We start from the raw sequence: 16184 nt of genomic DNA on the forward strand, positions 1-16184 counted from the left end.
ACTAAATGCCCAATAGTAAGGGGCTTTAAATAAAATATGCAGCTTTCATGCTATGGAATAATATGCAGCTCGAAAAACAGATGCATTCTTTTATTTATAAATGCTGATATGGAAAAATATCCCTGATAGACTTTTCAGTCAACAAAACATTACTTGGGGGGAAGGAGAGGTGGAGGAGGGTATTGGGGAGTAAATGGTGATGGAAGGAGACTTGACTTGGGATGGTGAACAGTGTACAGATGATGTGTTATGGAGCTGTGCACCTGAAACCTGTATAATTTTGTTAACCTGTGTTAACAGCATAGATTCAATAAAAAGGAAAAAACAAAAAACGACAAAAGATTACTTATATAAAATGATTCCAGATTTATTCTCAACTGAGGATGTTTTTTGTTTGTTTGTTTAGAGAGAGGGAAAGAGAGCAAGAAGAACATTGATGTGAGAGAAACATCCATTAGTTTCCTCCCATATGTGCCTGGACTGGGGATCAAACCCAAAACCTAGGTGTGTGCCCAGACCGGAAACCAACCCACAAACTCTTTGGTGCACAGGCTCATGCTCCAACCAACTGAGCCACCTGGCCTGAGCAAATTATTCCAGATTTATATTAGAAACATTCGTGTAGATGTAGAACGGTAAGAACAGACTAAAATATTAACAGTATTTATTTCTGAATGGCTCTATTAGGAATATTTTAAACCTTTAGTTATTCAACAAATATTCTGTCAGAAACAATTCTCTATCCTGGGAGTAGGGCAATGAAAATAGTGTGACCTCATGGAGCTTGTAGTCAAGAGACGGTTATTACACAAATATGTCGGGTATTGAATAAAAGTAAGGAGGAAAAATAAGGCTGGGCAGAGCCAGGGCGGAGTGTGTGTGTAGGTGCTGTTTACACACAGTTAGGGACAGCCATTTTGAGGGAGTGACATTTGAGCAAAGTGACGGAGCTAACCTTGTGGATCTCCATACCTTTATAATTTTCCATATTTTCTTAGTTTTCTTTTCCACACTAAGCAGGCAATGCTTACATAATCAAAACAAGAAAGCCTTTTCTATTTCAGAGAAAGATCTGGAGCCTCAGATCTCGAGGTCGAGGAGTAAGTAGAGAGCGTGGGAGCAGGTCCACATCTGCGGGAAGGAGAACCCAAAGGTTCCCGGATACGGCCCACCTGCTCTAGCTTCTCCCAGGCCCCGCGGGGATCCCCGCCGCTCCGGAGACGAAGCTGCTGGGGGGAGAGCGCGGGGCTCCCTGAGGTCAGAGTCCCCGCCTGCCGAGTCCTGTTGGGCACTCCAGCCGGCGCTCAGGGGCAGAGAAGAGCCGCAGGAGGCTCCGCGCCTCTCACTGCATTTCCCAGAAGCCCCACGCTCCTCAAGAGCCAGAAGAGCTGAGAAGTCTGAAGGATCAGCGTGGAGAACTACCCGAGTCTAAACGCAGACCACAACCCGCGGGCGGGGGTATTGACGCGCAAGGTCACTCTCTCCGTTCATTGGCCCTCGGTCAAGGCAAACAGGCTCACTGAGCAACGGCCTTCTGGGGGATGTAGTTCCGAGTACTCAGAGCAGCGCGTGCGCTGTGCCGTTTCCCGGCGAGCTCCGCGCGGACTTCCGGTGCCAGAAACCAGCGGAGCTGGGAACGCCGGGGCCGCTGTGGGAGGTGTGGCCCCGGGGCGGGACGCGCGACCTGGGCTGCTGGGCTCCCAGGTCGAGCTCGGGTCTCCCCGCGGGTGGGGTCCGCGCTCCCAGGCAGAAGCCGAAGGGGGCGTGCACCCCTGAGAAGTGCTGCGGGGAGCCCGGGCGCCTGCACCCACTGCCTGCCCCGCCGCCTCTCAGCTCCGCGCAGGCGAGGCTGCCGGGGATCGAGCACGGGACTCCGGCGGTCCGCGTTCCCGCCTGCCGCGTCCTGCCCAGCGACCCTGGTGAGTCCCTCGCCCTCTCCGAGCGGAGCCTCCTCCTCGGTCACTAGAGGACGAGAATGGAGCGCGTACCTTTCAGGGGTGTTGTGTGAAGTACAAGAATAAAGCGCTTGCCCGGCCGGATTGCTCGGTTTGGTTGGCATCGTCCTCATACGACATGGTTGCGGGTTTGATCCTGGGTCGGGTCACAGTCAAGAAGCAACCAGTGAATGCATAAATAAGTGGAACAACACATCCATGGTTCTCTTTCTCCCTCCCTCTCTAATAAATAAATAAAATTTTTAAAAAGACAGAATAAAGTACTCAGTGTGCCGCAGAGAAAAGGACTGGAACCAACCTGAATGCCTCACTGGGGTATTGGTTCAGAAACGGGAGTACATCCATACCTCGAAATCTTCCAGAGTGGCTAATGAAGAAGCATTGTTAAGTGGAAAAGCGTATTACAAAATAGTGTATGCAATAAGACCTCATTATGTGAAAACACACACACAAACACTTTCCGTTTCTAGAACTACATTTTAAAATGTATTAGTACTTTAGGGAAAGGTCTGGGAGGTTATATGTGACTTAATGGGGGGGGTGCGCTGCATTGTCGAATGGAGAGTTTCTCTTTTATGTATTCTGTATTGTTAACCCCTTCCCCCTTTTATTACAATGGTTGGTGTCACTTTATTGAAACAAAAAACCAAAGTTCTAAAATACACTCTTTCAAGACTTTTATGGCAATATAAGGCATACCACGTCATACATTCATACATACCTGTGGATAAATGGCTTAGGATGATGTCTGTGAGCCCATCGCTGACACCCCTGGACCAGACGATGTTTGGAATTCAGACGTTTTTAAATTTCAGGAAGATAATACAGTACACATACTATATCAAGTAACCCCTGCCAGCAGAATCTAGGGCAACACTCAGTCAAACCTGTTAAATTTTTTTATTGAACCATAGTACACATACAGAAATACACATTCTAAGAACAGCTTGATGGATTTTTACAAACTCAAATACGTGAATATTTCTGCTGTAAAATATATGAACATTTACATTAAGTGGGATAAATGGAGATTACAAACATGCTCATATCATCAGTAGGCCAGATGGTATAAACCTGGGAGTTTGGACTTCAGAGCTGAGGATAAGGGGCTGTGGGCCTGTATTGGTAGGGGGAGAGTGTCGTATGAGCAAGGCATTACAGGAGAGCCTACGAAAGGCCTCAGGGCCAGGGAAGGATGGGAGCTAAAGTCCCTGGATGTCCCTCCAGACTGGTGTTTGCTCATGTACCTTCTTCCCTCCTGCTATTTTGCTCTTTCCCTAGGAGCTTGTGTCCAGATGCTGGCCCAGTTGCCACAGGGAATCCCTCTGGGAGACTGACGGGCAGGCTCCTGGGTTGAGGCCCACCAACCCTGAGCCTTAGGCCAGGAGAATGGCAGCCCCCCTGGAGCCTCAGGACCAGGCCCCTGGGGAGGGAGAAGGGCTTCTAATTGTGAAGGTGGAAGATTCCTCCTGGGATCAGGATTCCGCCCAGCAAGAGGACCGCAGGGACTCTGAGGCCTGCCGCCAGCGCTTCCGGCAGTTCTGCTACAGGGATGCGGGCGGGCCCCATGAGGCCTTCAGCCAGCTCTGGGGGCTCTGCTGCCGCTGGCTGCGGCCGGAGCTGCGCACCAAGGAGCAGATCCTGGAGCTGCTGGTGCTGGAGCAGTTCCTGAGCGTGCTGCCCGGGGGTGTCCAGGGCTGGGTGCGAGAGCGGTGCCCTGAGAGTGGCGAGGAAGCTGTTGCCTTGGTGGAGGACCTGCAGAAGCAGCCAGTGAAAGTATGTCTGCAGGTGAGGGGCCCTTCCCACATCCAGGGGTGGTGGGGGCGCAGAGCCAGCGAGAACACCCACAGGAGATGTCATAACGGGTGTTGCCCATCTGAAAGACCCTGTCCAAATGAATCTGGTTTCTTTTTGGTGGCCTCGGAAGGTAGAGCCGAACCAAAGCAGGCATGTTCCGGAAAGGCAGGTTTTAGCTCCACACGAACTCTGCAAATGCTTATTCATTGTCTGCTCTAGGCCAGGCACTGGGGTTACAGGGATGTGCATAGTGAGAGCACCAGAGGGGGCATGAGAAGGTAGAGCTGTACGTGCGAACCCTACTGTCTTGTGAGGTGTTGGGTCCTTGACACTGGAAGCATCTGGGGAGGTGCTGAGTAACTGGGGTAAGGGTTTTGTCCTTCACAGGGAGCCCCCCACACACACACTCTCCTCCTTGCTAAATGGCTCTGTGATTCTCTCCTTTGGGCTGGTTCTTGCCTTGGGTTTGATCAGTGAGTGTCCCTGGGCGCATGGCACTGCTTGGCATCACATTCTCCTCTGGATCTTCCTGGGCCCTGTATTGATGTCTCCCCAAACCCCAGCCTCCTGAGGGACATGTCCTATGTCTCCTTCCCAGGGATTAAACTCTGTCTCTCCTGTCTGCTCTCGGTGCTGATGAACTTGTTGTGATTCCTGCACAGGATGTGCCCTCGGAGGAGGTGGAACCCAAGGCTGCAGTCCAGGGGTCTCAGGCCAAGGGACCTCCCCCTAAGGCGGGGGCACAAAACCAGCCACCTGTGCCCTGGGAGCAGCACGGCCATGGTGGTGAGTAAGCTCCTTCCCGGCTTTGCCCTAAAGGTACCAGGAAGGGTACTTGTTCTGTGAAGCTTAGGGGTGTGTGTGTGCGTGCGTGTGTGTGTGTGTGTGCGCGCGTGCGTGCGTGTGTGTGGTCCCCCCATGAACCAGGAGATCTGGGCTCGAGTAGAGTGTATGGGGTTTCATATCTAGCTTGAGTTGGCCTCTCTGAAGCTTTGTTCTTTTCTTTCAGCCCAGCTTCCTGCTCTTCTTAAAGAGGGGAGTACCAAACAGAAAACGAATGCCTACTTTGCCTCTGAGATCCATGTAAGTAACCAGTCCCTTTGTCCCCTCTGAGGCCGTTGGTACTGATGACTCTCTAAATCAGGCGTCCTCAAACTACGGCCCGCGGGCCACATGCGGGTGTTTTTGCCGTTTTGTTTTTTTACTTCAAAATAAGATATGTGCAGTGTGCATAGGAATTTGTTCATAGTTTTTTTTAAACTATAGTCCGGCCCTCCAACGGTCTGAGGGACAGTGAACTGGCCCCCTGTTTAAAAAGTTTGAGGACCCCTGCTCTAAATAGTCCTTGCCTTCTCAAAGCCTCTTCCATTCATCCTGCTCCTGCTTGAGCCCATCCTGTTCCCCATCCCAACCCTCTTCCTCTCAGCTGCCAGGGGAGTCCTGAGCAAGGCATCCCTGAGCGGGATTTCTCACCTCATTTCAGGGACCTGTGACATTTGGAGACATTCCCTTCTATTTCTCCCGGGAAGAATGGGGGTCCCTGGACCCTGCTCAGCGGGATCTTTTCTGGGACATAAAGCGGGAAAACTCCCGGAACGTTGCTGTGGGTAAGCAGTAGGTGCAGCCAGGACCCTAGGAGTCCTTGGTTTCTCTGAGCTGGAGGCAGGAGCCTCCTTGGGGGTCCCAGCAGCAGAGAGGGTCCAGGCAGGCCACACTCCCCTGCACATCCTGCTGGAATCCTCAGGCTTCCTCCTCACTCCCTTTCAGCTGGCTCCAAAGTGGGCTTTCCCAGCCTGTCTTCAAGAGCCCTGGCTGATTTATTTTTTTGTGTGTTAATGTTCATTTTGCTTTGCCTTTGAACATTTATTAATATATATGGGTGCTTGCAACATGCTAGCACTGGCTGAGCACGCATATGGACATTTTCTCATGTGGTTCTCACAGCCCAGTACATAAAGGTGTTGTCCTTTTTTTATAGACAAGGGCCCTGAGACTCAGGTCAATGGACTCCAAAGGGACAGAGCCGGGACTCAGTCCAAACGGTGGTCGCAGGGCCCTCCAGGCTGCCCTGGGAAGAGGTGCTGACAGTGAAGGCACGTGCTGTGCCAGGGCCTGGGCCCTGTGCTGTAGGGGCCACACTCCCTGGAACCTCTCCAAGCCAGGACCTTTCTGAGCTCTGATTGGGGGTCATCTCACATAATCTACACGACTCGGTGTGGTGGGCTAGGACCCCTCTGGATCCAACTCTGTTCTTGAGTTTAGAAGACAAGAGCTTGGCCCAGTGGGTGTGGCTCAGTGGTTGAGGGTCCCCCCATGAACCAGGAGATCTGGGCTCCATCCCCAGTAGGGGGCGTGCAGGAAGCAGCTGATCAATGATTCTCTCATCATTGATGTCTGTCTCTCTCTCTCTCTCTCTCTCTCTCTCTCTCTCTCTCTCTCTCTCTCCCCTTCCCTTCCCCCTCTCTCCCTCCCTACTTTCCTCCCTCTCTCCCTCCCTCCCTCTCTCCCCTTCTCCCTTTCTCTCTGAAACCAATTAAAAAAAATGGTTTTGTTAAGTTTATAAAAAAAGAAGACAAGGGCTTGTGTAGTGAGAGGAACCATGGTCGCTGAACCCATGTGAGTCCTGTTTCTGAAAACGATCAGTGAGAGTTTGGATCATTTACAAACTTTACCTTAATCTCCAGTTTTGGAGTTTGAATTGCCAGGGTTCAGAGTGGGGTGTTGGATCCTGTTATGGGAGGGAAGCATAGATGGGTCAGGTGTATAATTGGTGCCTCTGGGCAGGATCAGCCGACTCCTGGCCTCTGACTGCTTCTGCCTTGCCCTCTCTGCCGGCCTTGTACCATGCCCCATTTTATGGAGGAGGAAACAGGCCGGGAGTTTCTGGACCTGACAGCCAAGGCGCTGTTTCTGCCTCGCCTCAGCTCTGAGCCCAGCCCAGATGGGACTGAAGAGCCCACCTCCTCCTCTTGCAGGTTTGGGGCTCAAGAGCCAAAGGGGGCGATCCCCGCTGGAGGAGGCAGTGAGGGTGCTCCCAGGCCAAGCGGGCAGCGATGTGACTGTGGCCTGGAGCCCTGAGGAGGCCGAACCCTGGGAGAGTGAGGCCCGGCCAGGGGCGCTCTTGGAGCCAGCAATGGGGGCGAGGCGGGGGCGGCCGCCCACCTGCAGGCGCCAGTTCCGGGACCTGGCAGCCGAGAAGCCGCACAGCTGCGGCCAGTGCGGCAAGCGCTTCCGCTGGGGCTCAGACCTGGCGCGCCACCAGCGCACGCACACAGGCGAGAAGCCCCACAAGTGCCAGGAGTGCGAAAAGAGTTTCCGCAGCTCCTCGGACCTGGTGCGCCACCAGGGCGTGCACACGGGCCAGAAGCCCTTTTCCTGCTCTGAGTGCGGCAAGAGCTTCAGCCGCAGCGCCAACCTGGCGGACCACCAGCGCATCCACACGGGGGAGAAGCCCTTCAGCTGCGGCGACTGCGGCAAGAGCTTCTCGCTGCGCTCCTACCTGCTGGACCACCGGCGTGTGCACACTGGCGAGCGGCCCTTCCGCTGCGGAGAGTGCGACAAGAGCTTCAAGCAGCGCGCCCACCTCATCGCCCACCAGAGCCTGCATGCCAAGATGGCCCAGCCCGTGGGGTGAGGGCTGGAGGGGGTATTCTGGGAGAAGGAGCAGCAGGATGGCCACCTCTCTCTGCTGCCACCTTCTGCAGCCACCACCCCTACTGCCTTGCCCTGCCCTGCTCTGCCCCAGGACCTGGTCAACACAACCAAGTAATGGAAATCCCCTATGACCTCGCAGCCATTCTGGGGGTTTCTCTTGCCTTCTGGCTTCCTGGAGCCCCAGCACATTCCTGGCAGGTGGCCTTAGCATGGGAGAAAGACTGAGGCAGCAGGGAAGTGTGAGGATTTGGGCAGGACCCGGGGTCCCCCAGCCAAGAAACTCCCCTCTGCTTTGCTTGCCCTGTGGCTCTTTGTTCCCTGCCTTCTTGGCTGGGTCCATGGGCCAGGCCCTCTGCCCTGCCAACCTGTGCCTTCCCATAGGGGTGGAGGACAGGCTTTGACCACTAGTCAGCCCACACTTGTGAAGATCTGGGCCCTCCGTGGGGCCAAAAGGGCTTTCTGGCCCCCACCCCCTCCCACTTCGGCCCTGACCACTCTGCCCTGTCCTGGCAACATGCTACTGATCTGTACCAACTTCCCCCTTGAGAGCCATCCTCTGCTGAGGCTCGTGGTAGCTCCGGGGACTGGAGGTCTGTGCAGACCAAGATCAGGGCCAGTAGAAGCCCACTGCTCCCACACTCCCCTCCAGAGACGTGGGGTTTATAGTACTTAACACTAGCACTCTGTCAGCACTTTGTCACTGAGTCCTTAGGCACTGCATTCCATGTTGTCTGCATCGTCTGCAGATTGGCATTCACAGGGACACACCACAGGCTCTCCAAAGGAGCTCGGCCCAGCCTGCCTCAAAAGGGCAGCAAGAGGGTTTGAATAAACGTGGAAACTTCCTCCAGGCTGTCTGTTCTTTAGGTGGCTGCTGGGTAGGGGAGCCTAGAATTTGTATCCCTTGGTCTCCTGACCTGGTAGTCCTATTCGCACGTGGTGCTGGGCGGTTACCAGGTGGAGCCACATTGGCTTCCAGGTGAGCTGGGCCCCAAAGGCAACTATAAGCCTTGAGACTCTGACCCCCCGTGTTGGTCAGTGTCTGTCCTGGTCTGGGGCCAGCTCAGGATGGGACCGCCAATAGCACCCTTCCCTGTCCCAGCCGAACAGGACTTCGGGGTCTTTGCCAGGCCATTCCCTTACTCCCCATTGGAGGAATGAGGAGACAGGCTGGGAGACAGGGTTACTGGTCAGGGTGGTGGTGTGCTCCTGCTGGTTCCTGTGTTCACATCCATTAGGGAGAGGGCTGCTGAATCAACGTGGGCCTTGCTTTCATCCCCCACATAGCCCTTGACATCTGACCACTCGCATGCCCAGACCCCAGGTTGGAGCCTGCCTGTAGCCGCTGGGCCCATGCCAGCTCCTTCCATCCCCGCTGCGCCCTTCTCAGTTCCCCAGGGGTGGCCTCCGCAGGCTCACTTGAGGAGAGGTGGGGCTGGCTGAGACAAGACGTTCCGTTCCGTTCCTTGGTCTGTGTGCCAGCCGCTCTGCCCCCGGGCCTTTCCTCAGCCAGTCAGTGTGTTTTACTGACTTCAGAGAGGAAGCGAGAGGGAGAGAAACATCAGTGATGAGAGAGAATCACCGATCGGCTGTCTCCTGCACACCCCACACTGGGGATCAGGCCCACAACCCGGGCATGTGCCCTGTCTGAGAATCGAACCGTGACCTCCTGGTTCATAGATCAGTGCTCAACCACTGATCTGGGACAGACCCCACTTCCCAGATGAAGCAACTGGGGTCTCACCATGGACAGCTGACTCCAGTTGGGGGGTTCTACCTCTGAGACAGTGCCCCTCACTCTCTCTACTTTAATGCTCGAGGCTGCTGTGTGCATGTGTGTGGGCATCTTGCATGAGTAGGGTGAGAGGTGGCAGGAGTGCACAAACGTTTCTGATGCTGATGGTTGGCTCAGAAGGGAGACACTCGGGTGTAACAAAATCAGATAAGAGGTGGCCCAGGAGCTAAGAATAGGATTGGGCACAGGCTCCTGGCTTAGGCAGGGGCATGTCAGTGCCAGCCAGGAAGTAGCCTGCGATACCCGAGGAACAGAGCAAGGAGTGGGGCCCAGGATCCAAGGTTCCAAGGGAGGGGACAGAGTCCGGCTCAGCTCATAAACAGCTGATAGGTCAGAGACCAGGGAGAGGGCAAGTACTGAGATGCAAGGCATTGGTGCTGGGGCCAGGAGGTAGGCTCTGGGCTCAGAGGAAGTACCCACCTGGCACCCATGGCCTTCCTGGTGTCCGGGACACTGCGGGTGGCCGCTCAGATAGCAGATGCTCAAGACAGCCTGGGAAGAAAGGTAGTGGGAGGCACTGCCTGGCCCTACTCACTCCTGGCTCCCAGCTGAGCCCCACCCTGCCCAACTCTGGCCTTACCTTCCCAGGGGAAGTACAGCGTGCAGGGTCCACGGGTGGCCTTGACACTCAGCAGCCCCGAGGTATCGGTCTCTACGGTGGCTCTCCTGGAGAGTGTGTTCCAGACCCTGGGCTTTGAGAGCTGCCAGAGGAGGGAGGCCTCGGTCCAGGTGAGCCCTACCCTGCCTACTGCCTCCGCCCTTAACCCCACTTGGGGCCTCCCCAGACCCAGGCCTCCCTCTTACTCTTGCTCTAGGACTTCCTTGAGGAGCTGACTGGGTTCCGGGAGCAGCTGGATGCCCACAGGGCCCCTGTGGGCTGTGTCCTAGTGGCCTTGGTGGCCCCCCGTGGGCAGCTGAGGCAGCCACAGAAGTTGGTTCGGGAGCTGAGTGGCTGTGAGGCCCTGCGGGGCTGCCCCAAAGTCTTCCTGCTGCTCTCAAGTGCTCCTGGGGGTGAGTGGCTGGGCAGGGACCCCTACTGTGGGGCAGAGCAGACCGAGGGTGGGGGTGGACAGGAGGCCAAGACCCTCCCTTCAGGCCAACGTTGTACTTTTCTACCCAGCTTCCCCCAAGCCCGGGACCTTCCTCACTGGCTTGAGTGAACTCTGTGGCCGCTGTCCTCACTGGTCCCTGCTGCAGCTGCTGACAGAGGTGGGGGCCCCAGATGGGGAGTGCCAGGGAGGGGGGCTGTGCCAGTCGCCTCCTCTGAGCCTGTTATACAGATTCAGTCACATGCTTCCCACCCATTCATTGTACAATACTATTCTACAATTCATTGTCTACACACATGGTAGACATGGCCCCGCCTTTCACCCCCCACCCATGCCCAGCCTCACACCCACTCCGACACTCCAACATCTTCCCATCTCCACCCCTTTGCTCCAGCTGCTCCCTCTGCTTGCCACGCCCTGCCTGTTGTCCCGGTGAGCCTCATACAGCCCAGGCTGCCCGTGATATCCTCTCTCACACTCCCTGAGTCAACACTCATACTTCTGCCCACCCCGGTTCACACTATTCCATCAGACTGTAGGTCCCTGGAGGGTTGGGAATGATTCAGTTCTAGTTCCAACACCCAAAGATCTCACTGGATGGTTGGGTGGCCCTGGGTGACCCTGCAAATGAGGGGTGAACCCCAGCTCTGCTCCAGCCTGGTGCCTTTCCTTGAAAGGCAGTGGTTAATGGTATGGCCACTGTATAATCCATGTCCAGGGAAGCGTATGACCTTGAGCCTGAAATAGAACTCTCCTTGTAGCCCCCCCTCTTTTGTGTCCTCCTCCCTCGAACTGGCAGAGGAACCCAAAGAGACTATAGTAGCTATGTGTCTGGTCGAGTCATTCCTTGGAACCAGGTTCTCTTCTCACCAAGCTCCCATGGAGCAGCCCCCTGAGGACCCTGTGGCTCCATCCCCCCAGGTCTTCTGCAGGACAGCTGGAGAGTCCTCGGGGGCCACCTACTGCCCAGTCCTTCAGAGCTCCTTGCGGGGGGCGCTGTGCCTGGGGGACGTGGAGCCCTGGGGGCCTGAGGTAAGGGGGCAGGAGGAGTGTCCAACCATGTGGCAGCAGTGGCCAGTGGGACAGAGGCTCAGGGAGACCCGAGGTGGGGGACACAAGGAGTTGGAAGTCTGGTGAGTACGTTCAATGTACCTGACCTTGTTTATAGCCAGAACCCAGCCCCAGTGCTCAGTATGACCTGTCTGGAGACAGGGCTGCCCTCTTCCTAGCCGTGATCCGGGACCGGCCTGGGGCCCAGCGTGATGTGGAGGCACTGGGGGGCCTGTGCCAGACCCTGGGCTTCGAGACCACCCTGAGGACAGACCCTACAGCCCAGGTGAGAGGAAGCCCAGAACTTCTGGTGCTGCTCTAAAGAAAGGCGTACCCCCACCCCCGGGCCCTGGGCACTCTCTCCTGGGCCTCTCACCATGGTGGGCAGGAAGGGCAGCCCCAAGCCTAGCCCCCATCCTCCCTGCTGCGTGCATTGGGAATCCGCCTCCAGAAGGCGGGTCTTCAGGGCTCCTGTGGCTGCTCAGGCTGGCTGTTCCTCTGCTCTCCTGATCAAGGCCCCAGTTGGATCAAAACCACCAGGTTTTCCCTGGAAGGGTCTCAGGTTCCTTCCCAAAACTCATCAGCTCACTGCCCTCCCCTCATGCCTCTTAACTTTTTTGACACCAGAGAAGCACCTACAGAGCCAACCACATGTCTGTCACCTCCATGCCAGGCTTTGCAGCAGGGGTCGGAAGGACTTCCTTCCTGATCCTGAAGCTGGCAGGAGGTGGGAGGTAGGGTTGGTGGGGCTGGAGAAGTCTACCTGGAAGGCTTCCAGGTACTGGGAAGGCAGTGGCCCTGACCCAGGGCCCAATCTCCTTGCACTCCAGGCTTTCCAGGAGGAGCTGGCCCAGTTCCAGGAGCGGCTGGACACCCGCAGGAGCCCCGTGAGCTGTGCCCTTGTGGCCCTGATGGCTCATGGGGGGCCTCAGGGCCAGTTGCTGGGGGCTGATGGGCAAGAAGTGCAGCCAGAGGCCCTGGTGCAGGAGCTGAGCCACTGCAGGGCCCTGCGGGGCTGTCCCAAGATCTTCCTGCTTCAGGCTTGCCGTGGTGGTGAGTGGGTCTGGGGCCCTCCAGGGGTCAGCCTCCAGCCTGACTCCTGTCCCAGATTTCTGCACCCAGCCCACCTCCTCCAGGAAGCCTGAGCACTAGCCCTTTTCCTGCCCCCTCTCCCAGTGTCTCCTAGAGGTCAAGTCCATGAACTTGAGCACTTTACCCTCAGCACTTCTCATTCAGTGCTCTGAATGTTTCCAGCCTGGCAGACCTGCTCTGGGGTTCTAGGGGCTGGGGGTTGGACCCCTGGAGGCACCTCCAGGATCTGCTGAATGAAAGGACCTGCCTGTCCTCTCCTTCCCTAGGACACAGGGATGCGGGCATGGGGCCCACAGCTCTCCCCTGGTTCTGGCGCTGGCTGCGGGCCCCACCAGCCACCCCCTCCCACGCTGATGTCCTTCAGATCTATGCAGATGCCCAAGGTGGGTCTGTCTTCCTTCTGGAGCCTGGCCTTGGGCAGGGCTGTGGTGTGTGTGTGTGTGTGTGTGTGTGTGTGTGTGTGTGTGCGCGCGCGCGCGCGCGCTCTGAGCTGGGGTCCTGCTGCCGCCTCTGTCCTCTCTTTGCCAAGAGGATGGGAAGAAAAACCACCTGAAACCACAAGGGCTTCTCCCCTACTTGAGCCTCAAAACAACCCTGGAGTTAAGAAGGTGAAATAGCTTTTTTGAGGTCATACAGCTGGTAAGTGGCAGGGCTGAGGTTTGAACTCTAATCTGTCTTTGCTGCTCTGCACTCGTTCCGCTGCCGTGTGCTGCCCTTGAGCCAGGCTCAGGGAGACCCCAGGGATGGTGGAGTCCGGGGATGCTGAGTAAATAGAGTCGATCCCTCTTGCAGGCAGCTCCTCCGGGGGCTTCACGCCAGGGAGCTGTGACCAAGCAGACATCCTAAGGGTCTATGCAGCGGCCGAAGGTAAGGGGAAGGGTCATCAAGAAGCCTCGTTACACAGGACCCAGCCTGGCTGGAGGTCTGGTGTGGCTGTAGTGGCAGCTGGAGCTTGACGTGTGTGGCATCCATCTGCTTCCGATTAGGTCATTTTCCTTTCGTGTTTATTATTTATCATAATAGTAATGCTGGTGAGCATGCGTTGCGGGCTGACTGTGCCAAGCACTGTACCTGCATCATTCCCTCCGGGCTGTAAGTTTCATGAGGGCAGGGCAGTTCTGCCTGCTCAGGGCCCTTCCCAGTGCCTAGCAAATAGGATGTTCACAGTGAATGTTTGTTTAATATTGAAGTCATCGTATGTTCATTCGGCAAATATCGAGAGCGACTTGTCTCAGAAACAAGAAGTTCCCGCTCCCTGCCCCATTTGCTTGCCTGACTCCCAGGGTCTTGTCTACTTGCCCCACTTCCACCATCAGTAGGCCCCTGGGGGTTGGAAGGCGGCTGGCCAGCCTGAGTCTGACGCGCTGGCCCCGGTCCTCTGGCCTAGGCTGTGTAGCCTATCGGGATGAGAAGGGTTCCGACTTCATCCAGACACTGGTGGAGGTCCTCAGAGCTACCCCCGAGGGAGACCTCCTGGAGCTGCTGATGGAGGTGTGTTGGGGAATGGGGGTTGGCATTAGGGGAGAGAGGCCAGATTCATCCTTCTTAGCCCTGGTGTCCTGATCACCTCCTATGCACCCCGTTGGTGAGGGAGGGAACCCCCAAGCTCAATAGTGTGGGATGGCCGAACACATGACACCCACAGCAGCTATTAGTCATATACTCACAGCCTGGGGGGGCGTGCACCGTACACCAGGCAGGGCCACTCGGGGTTGCACTCAGGAACAGCAGGAGGAAGGGATCGGCTTGTTTGAGTAGTTTTGCAGGTTGGCAGGGCACTGAAGCCCCTCGGGTTGAGGCTGGGGTGGAGTGCAGCTGGTCCGGCTGGTGGGGGAACTAGCTGGGTGGGGGACTTATTGGACAAGAGCAGGGGGACTCCTGGCTGGTCCTTTGGAGCCCTATGAGGTCCAAAGATATCAGGGCATAACTGGAAACTTTAGGCCTTACAATACACTGGGTGCCAGGCTGGGCACGAGGGGACCTGGGCACAGGCTGAGTGTGGTCCACGCAGGTCAATCGGCAGGTGTGTGAGCTGGATGTGCGGGGTCCCGACTGCAGTGAGCGCCGCAAGGCCTGCCTGGAGATCCGCAGCTCCCTGAGGCGCCGGCTCTGCCTGCAGGCCTGACTGCAGCCACCCAGTTGTGCTGACAGAGTGGCCACACCCGGTGCCTCCGACTCCATCCACTCCTCAGTTACCTCATCTATACATGGGGCGTCACAGCAGGTGCTGGGCTCAGCTGCAGACTTGGCCTCTGCCTTCAGGACTGTCCAGATTGGGCCACAGGCCTGGAACAAAGCATTGCCGGTTAGCGGTGCTGTGATGGGGAAAGCACAGTGGTGGGGGGAGCAGTGGGCAGCTCCTGACCCAACGCCAGCTGGGAGCCTGCAGGGAAAGCGATCGGAGGGGGCCTCTCCCAGCGGGAGGGGCCTGGAGGCCTGATTGGGTCTGGAATTCGCAACAGCAGGACCACGTCTTCAGTCGGTGCTCAATTGCCATTGTAGCCCAGACCGGAGCCCCGCCCACACGGAGCCCGAGGGGGTGGGGGTGGGGCGGGGGGCAGAGCTCCTATTCATTCCGAGCGCGAGCACTGATGCGCACCACGCAGGCGCCTAGACAAGCTTTATGGAAAAAGCCGTACAGCGTTTTTTTCACAGGGCCGCGTGGCCTAATGGATAAGGCGTCTGATTCCGGATCAGAAGATTGAGGGTTCAAGTCCCTTCGTGGTCGCTGCTGAGGTTGGTTTTTCTCCCTCGCTTAATATTTTCCCCTCTAAGAGCCCGGAGTTACCGGTGGCGACTCCCACCGGGAACCAATGCTGGCGGGACCCGGGATCCTACTGGGAACTGGTTACATGAAATATAGTTCAGACGAAGAAAACTGTCCCCGAGGAGGTTTCGGACTGTTGAGGGAGGTATCGAAGAGGAGTTGCCCCAGGATGCATTTGAAAATGTAAGAGACTATTGTGATTGAAAAAGGTTTAAAATGGTAATGGCTGCACAATATGTGACTGTAACTGATACCCCTGAATTGTACATTTAAAAATGGTTAAAATGGCAAATTTAACTATATATATGTATATATATTATATATATTTATTTACCACAATAAAAAATTTATTAAAAATGTAATAGATTACTTCAATTTCTTACACTGAGCGTACCCTTAAATTACTATGTGAATGTATACAGTGTCCCCAAAAATGTATGCACAGTTTGAATAATTATTAATTCCAATTAATAATTATTCAAACTGGATTAAATCTGAAAAGAAACATCAATTGAGCTACCAGCTGTTAAATGTGGATACATTTTTGGGGACACCCTATACATTAAAATTGAAATGAAGAGTATGCCCAGGATTGAGCCATCGTTTTGCCCAGGAAAAATGTCTCTACCTTTGCAAGGGAGTTCTCTCCAAAGGATTCTGGCCAATGACCAAGGTGCTGGGACCTCCCCCCACCAGGGTAAACGCTGGGGGAATGGCACCCCAATGATCAGCTCAGCTGACCTGGGGTCATGCATCATCTCACTTTCTCTTTTATCATTTTGATGATGTTTCAGTGGTTTATTGAGGGCTCATAAATATAAAGAAGAAAAACGTCATTAAAATGAACATTTTAAAGATGAGAAAGAACACCCGTCTTACGGTAGGAAAGTCAATGCTGGGTTCTCTCCGAGTCTCAGGTTCTGCAGCTGAGCTAGCAGGTGGAACAGGATACGGAGCCATTATGAAGAGTCCTGAGGATAAAGGCCTAAGGCCATGGGGCTCTGCTAAAAACCGTGGAGACCTGG

The 16184-nt window shown here is 55.5% G+C and overlaps 3 protein-coding genes across 5 annotated transcripts; all 3 read left to right on the forward strand.

Moving 5' to 3' along the window:
- Nucleotides 1-1618: 1618 nt before the first annotated feature.
- ZNF213 (zinc finger protein 213) lies at nt 1619-8624 on the forward strand. 2 transcript variants are annotated; one of them, XM_079781874.1, is made up of 6 exons: nt 1619-1919; nt 3237-3743; nt 4415-4538; nt 4762-4835; nt 5236-5359; nt 6728-8624. In XM_079781874.1, exons 2-6 carry the CDS (start codon nt 3345-3347, stop codon nt 7384-7386), a joined length of 1380 nt encoding a protein of 459 aa, XP_079638000.1. In that variant the 5' UTR covers nt 1619-1919; nt 3237-3344; the 3' UTR covers nt 7387-8624. The 2 variants fall into 2 exon arrangements, with proteins under 2 accessions (XP_079638000.1, XP_079638001.1); XM_079781875.1 differs by having other exon boundaries at nt 3237-3731.
- Nucleotides 8625-9630: 1006 nt separating this feature from the next.
- Nucleotides 9631-12038, forward strand: LOC307110345 (uncharacterized protein; the record flags this gene model as incomplete). The annotated part of the gene is made up of 7 exons (XM_079789423.1): nt 9631-9705; nt 9790-9930; nt 10017-10212; nt 10322-10410; nt 11172-11282; nt 11419-11586; nt 11928-12038. 7 exons carry the CDS (start codon nt 9631-9633, stop codon nt 12036-12038), a joined length of 891 nt encoding a protein of 296 aa, XP_079645549.1.
- A 154-nt stretch (nt 12039-12192) lies between these two features.
- Nucleotides 12193-15382, forward strand: LOC307105973 (putative caspase-16). Of its 2 annotated transcripts, XR_013814071.1 has the most exons (4): nt 12193-12353; nt 12659-12775; nt 13185-13883; nt 14404-15382. XR_013814071.1 is itself a non-coding variant. In XM_079782003.1 (3 exons), exons 1-3 carry the CDS (start codon nt 12212-12214, stop codon nt 13346-13348), a joined length of 423 nt encoding a protein of 140 aa, XP_079638129.1. In that variant the 5' UTR covers nt 12193-12211; the 3' UTR covers nt 13349-14124. The 2 variants fall into 2 exon arrangements, 1 of the variants encoding a protein (XP_079638129.1); XM_079782003.1 differs by lacking the exon at nt 14404-15382 and having other exon boundaries at nt 13185-14124.
- Nucleotides 15383-16184: the final 802 nt, after the last annotated feature.

The sequence above is a fragment of the Cnephaeus nilssonii genome, assembly GCF_951640355.1.
Source record: "Cnephaeus nilssonii genome assembly, chromosome: 2".
Classification (NCBI taxonomy): Eukaryota; Metazoa; Chordata; class Mammalia; order Chiroptera; family Vespertilionidae; genus Cnephaeus; species Cnephaeus nilssonii.

Coding starts and splice junctions, on each gene's coding strand:
- ZNF213 (XM_079781874.1), top strand. CDS start 3,345: ATGGCAGCCCCCCTGGAGCCTCAGGACCAGGCCCCTGGGGAGGGAGAA. Junction 3,744..4,414: donor CAGTGAAAGTATGTCTGCAG/GTGAGGGGCCCT, acceptor ATTCCTGCACAG/GATGTGCCCTCGGAGGAGGT. Junction 4,836..5,235: donor ACTTTGCCTCTGAGATCCAT/GTAAGTAACCAG, acceptor ACCTCATTTCAG/GGACCTGTGACATTTGGAGA.
- LOC307105973 (XM_079782003.1), top strand. CDS start 12,212: ATGGCTCATGGGGGGCCTCAGGGCCAGTTGCTGGGGGCTGATGGGCAA. Junction 12,354..12,658: donor GCTTCAGGCTTGCCGTGGTG/GTGAGTGGGTCT, acceptor CTCCTTCCCTAG/GACACAGGGATGCGGGCATG. Junction 12,776..13,184: donor GATCTATGCAGATGCCCAAG/GTGGGTCTGTCT, acceptor TCCCTCTTGCAG/GCAGCTCCTCCGGGGGCTTC.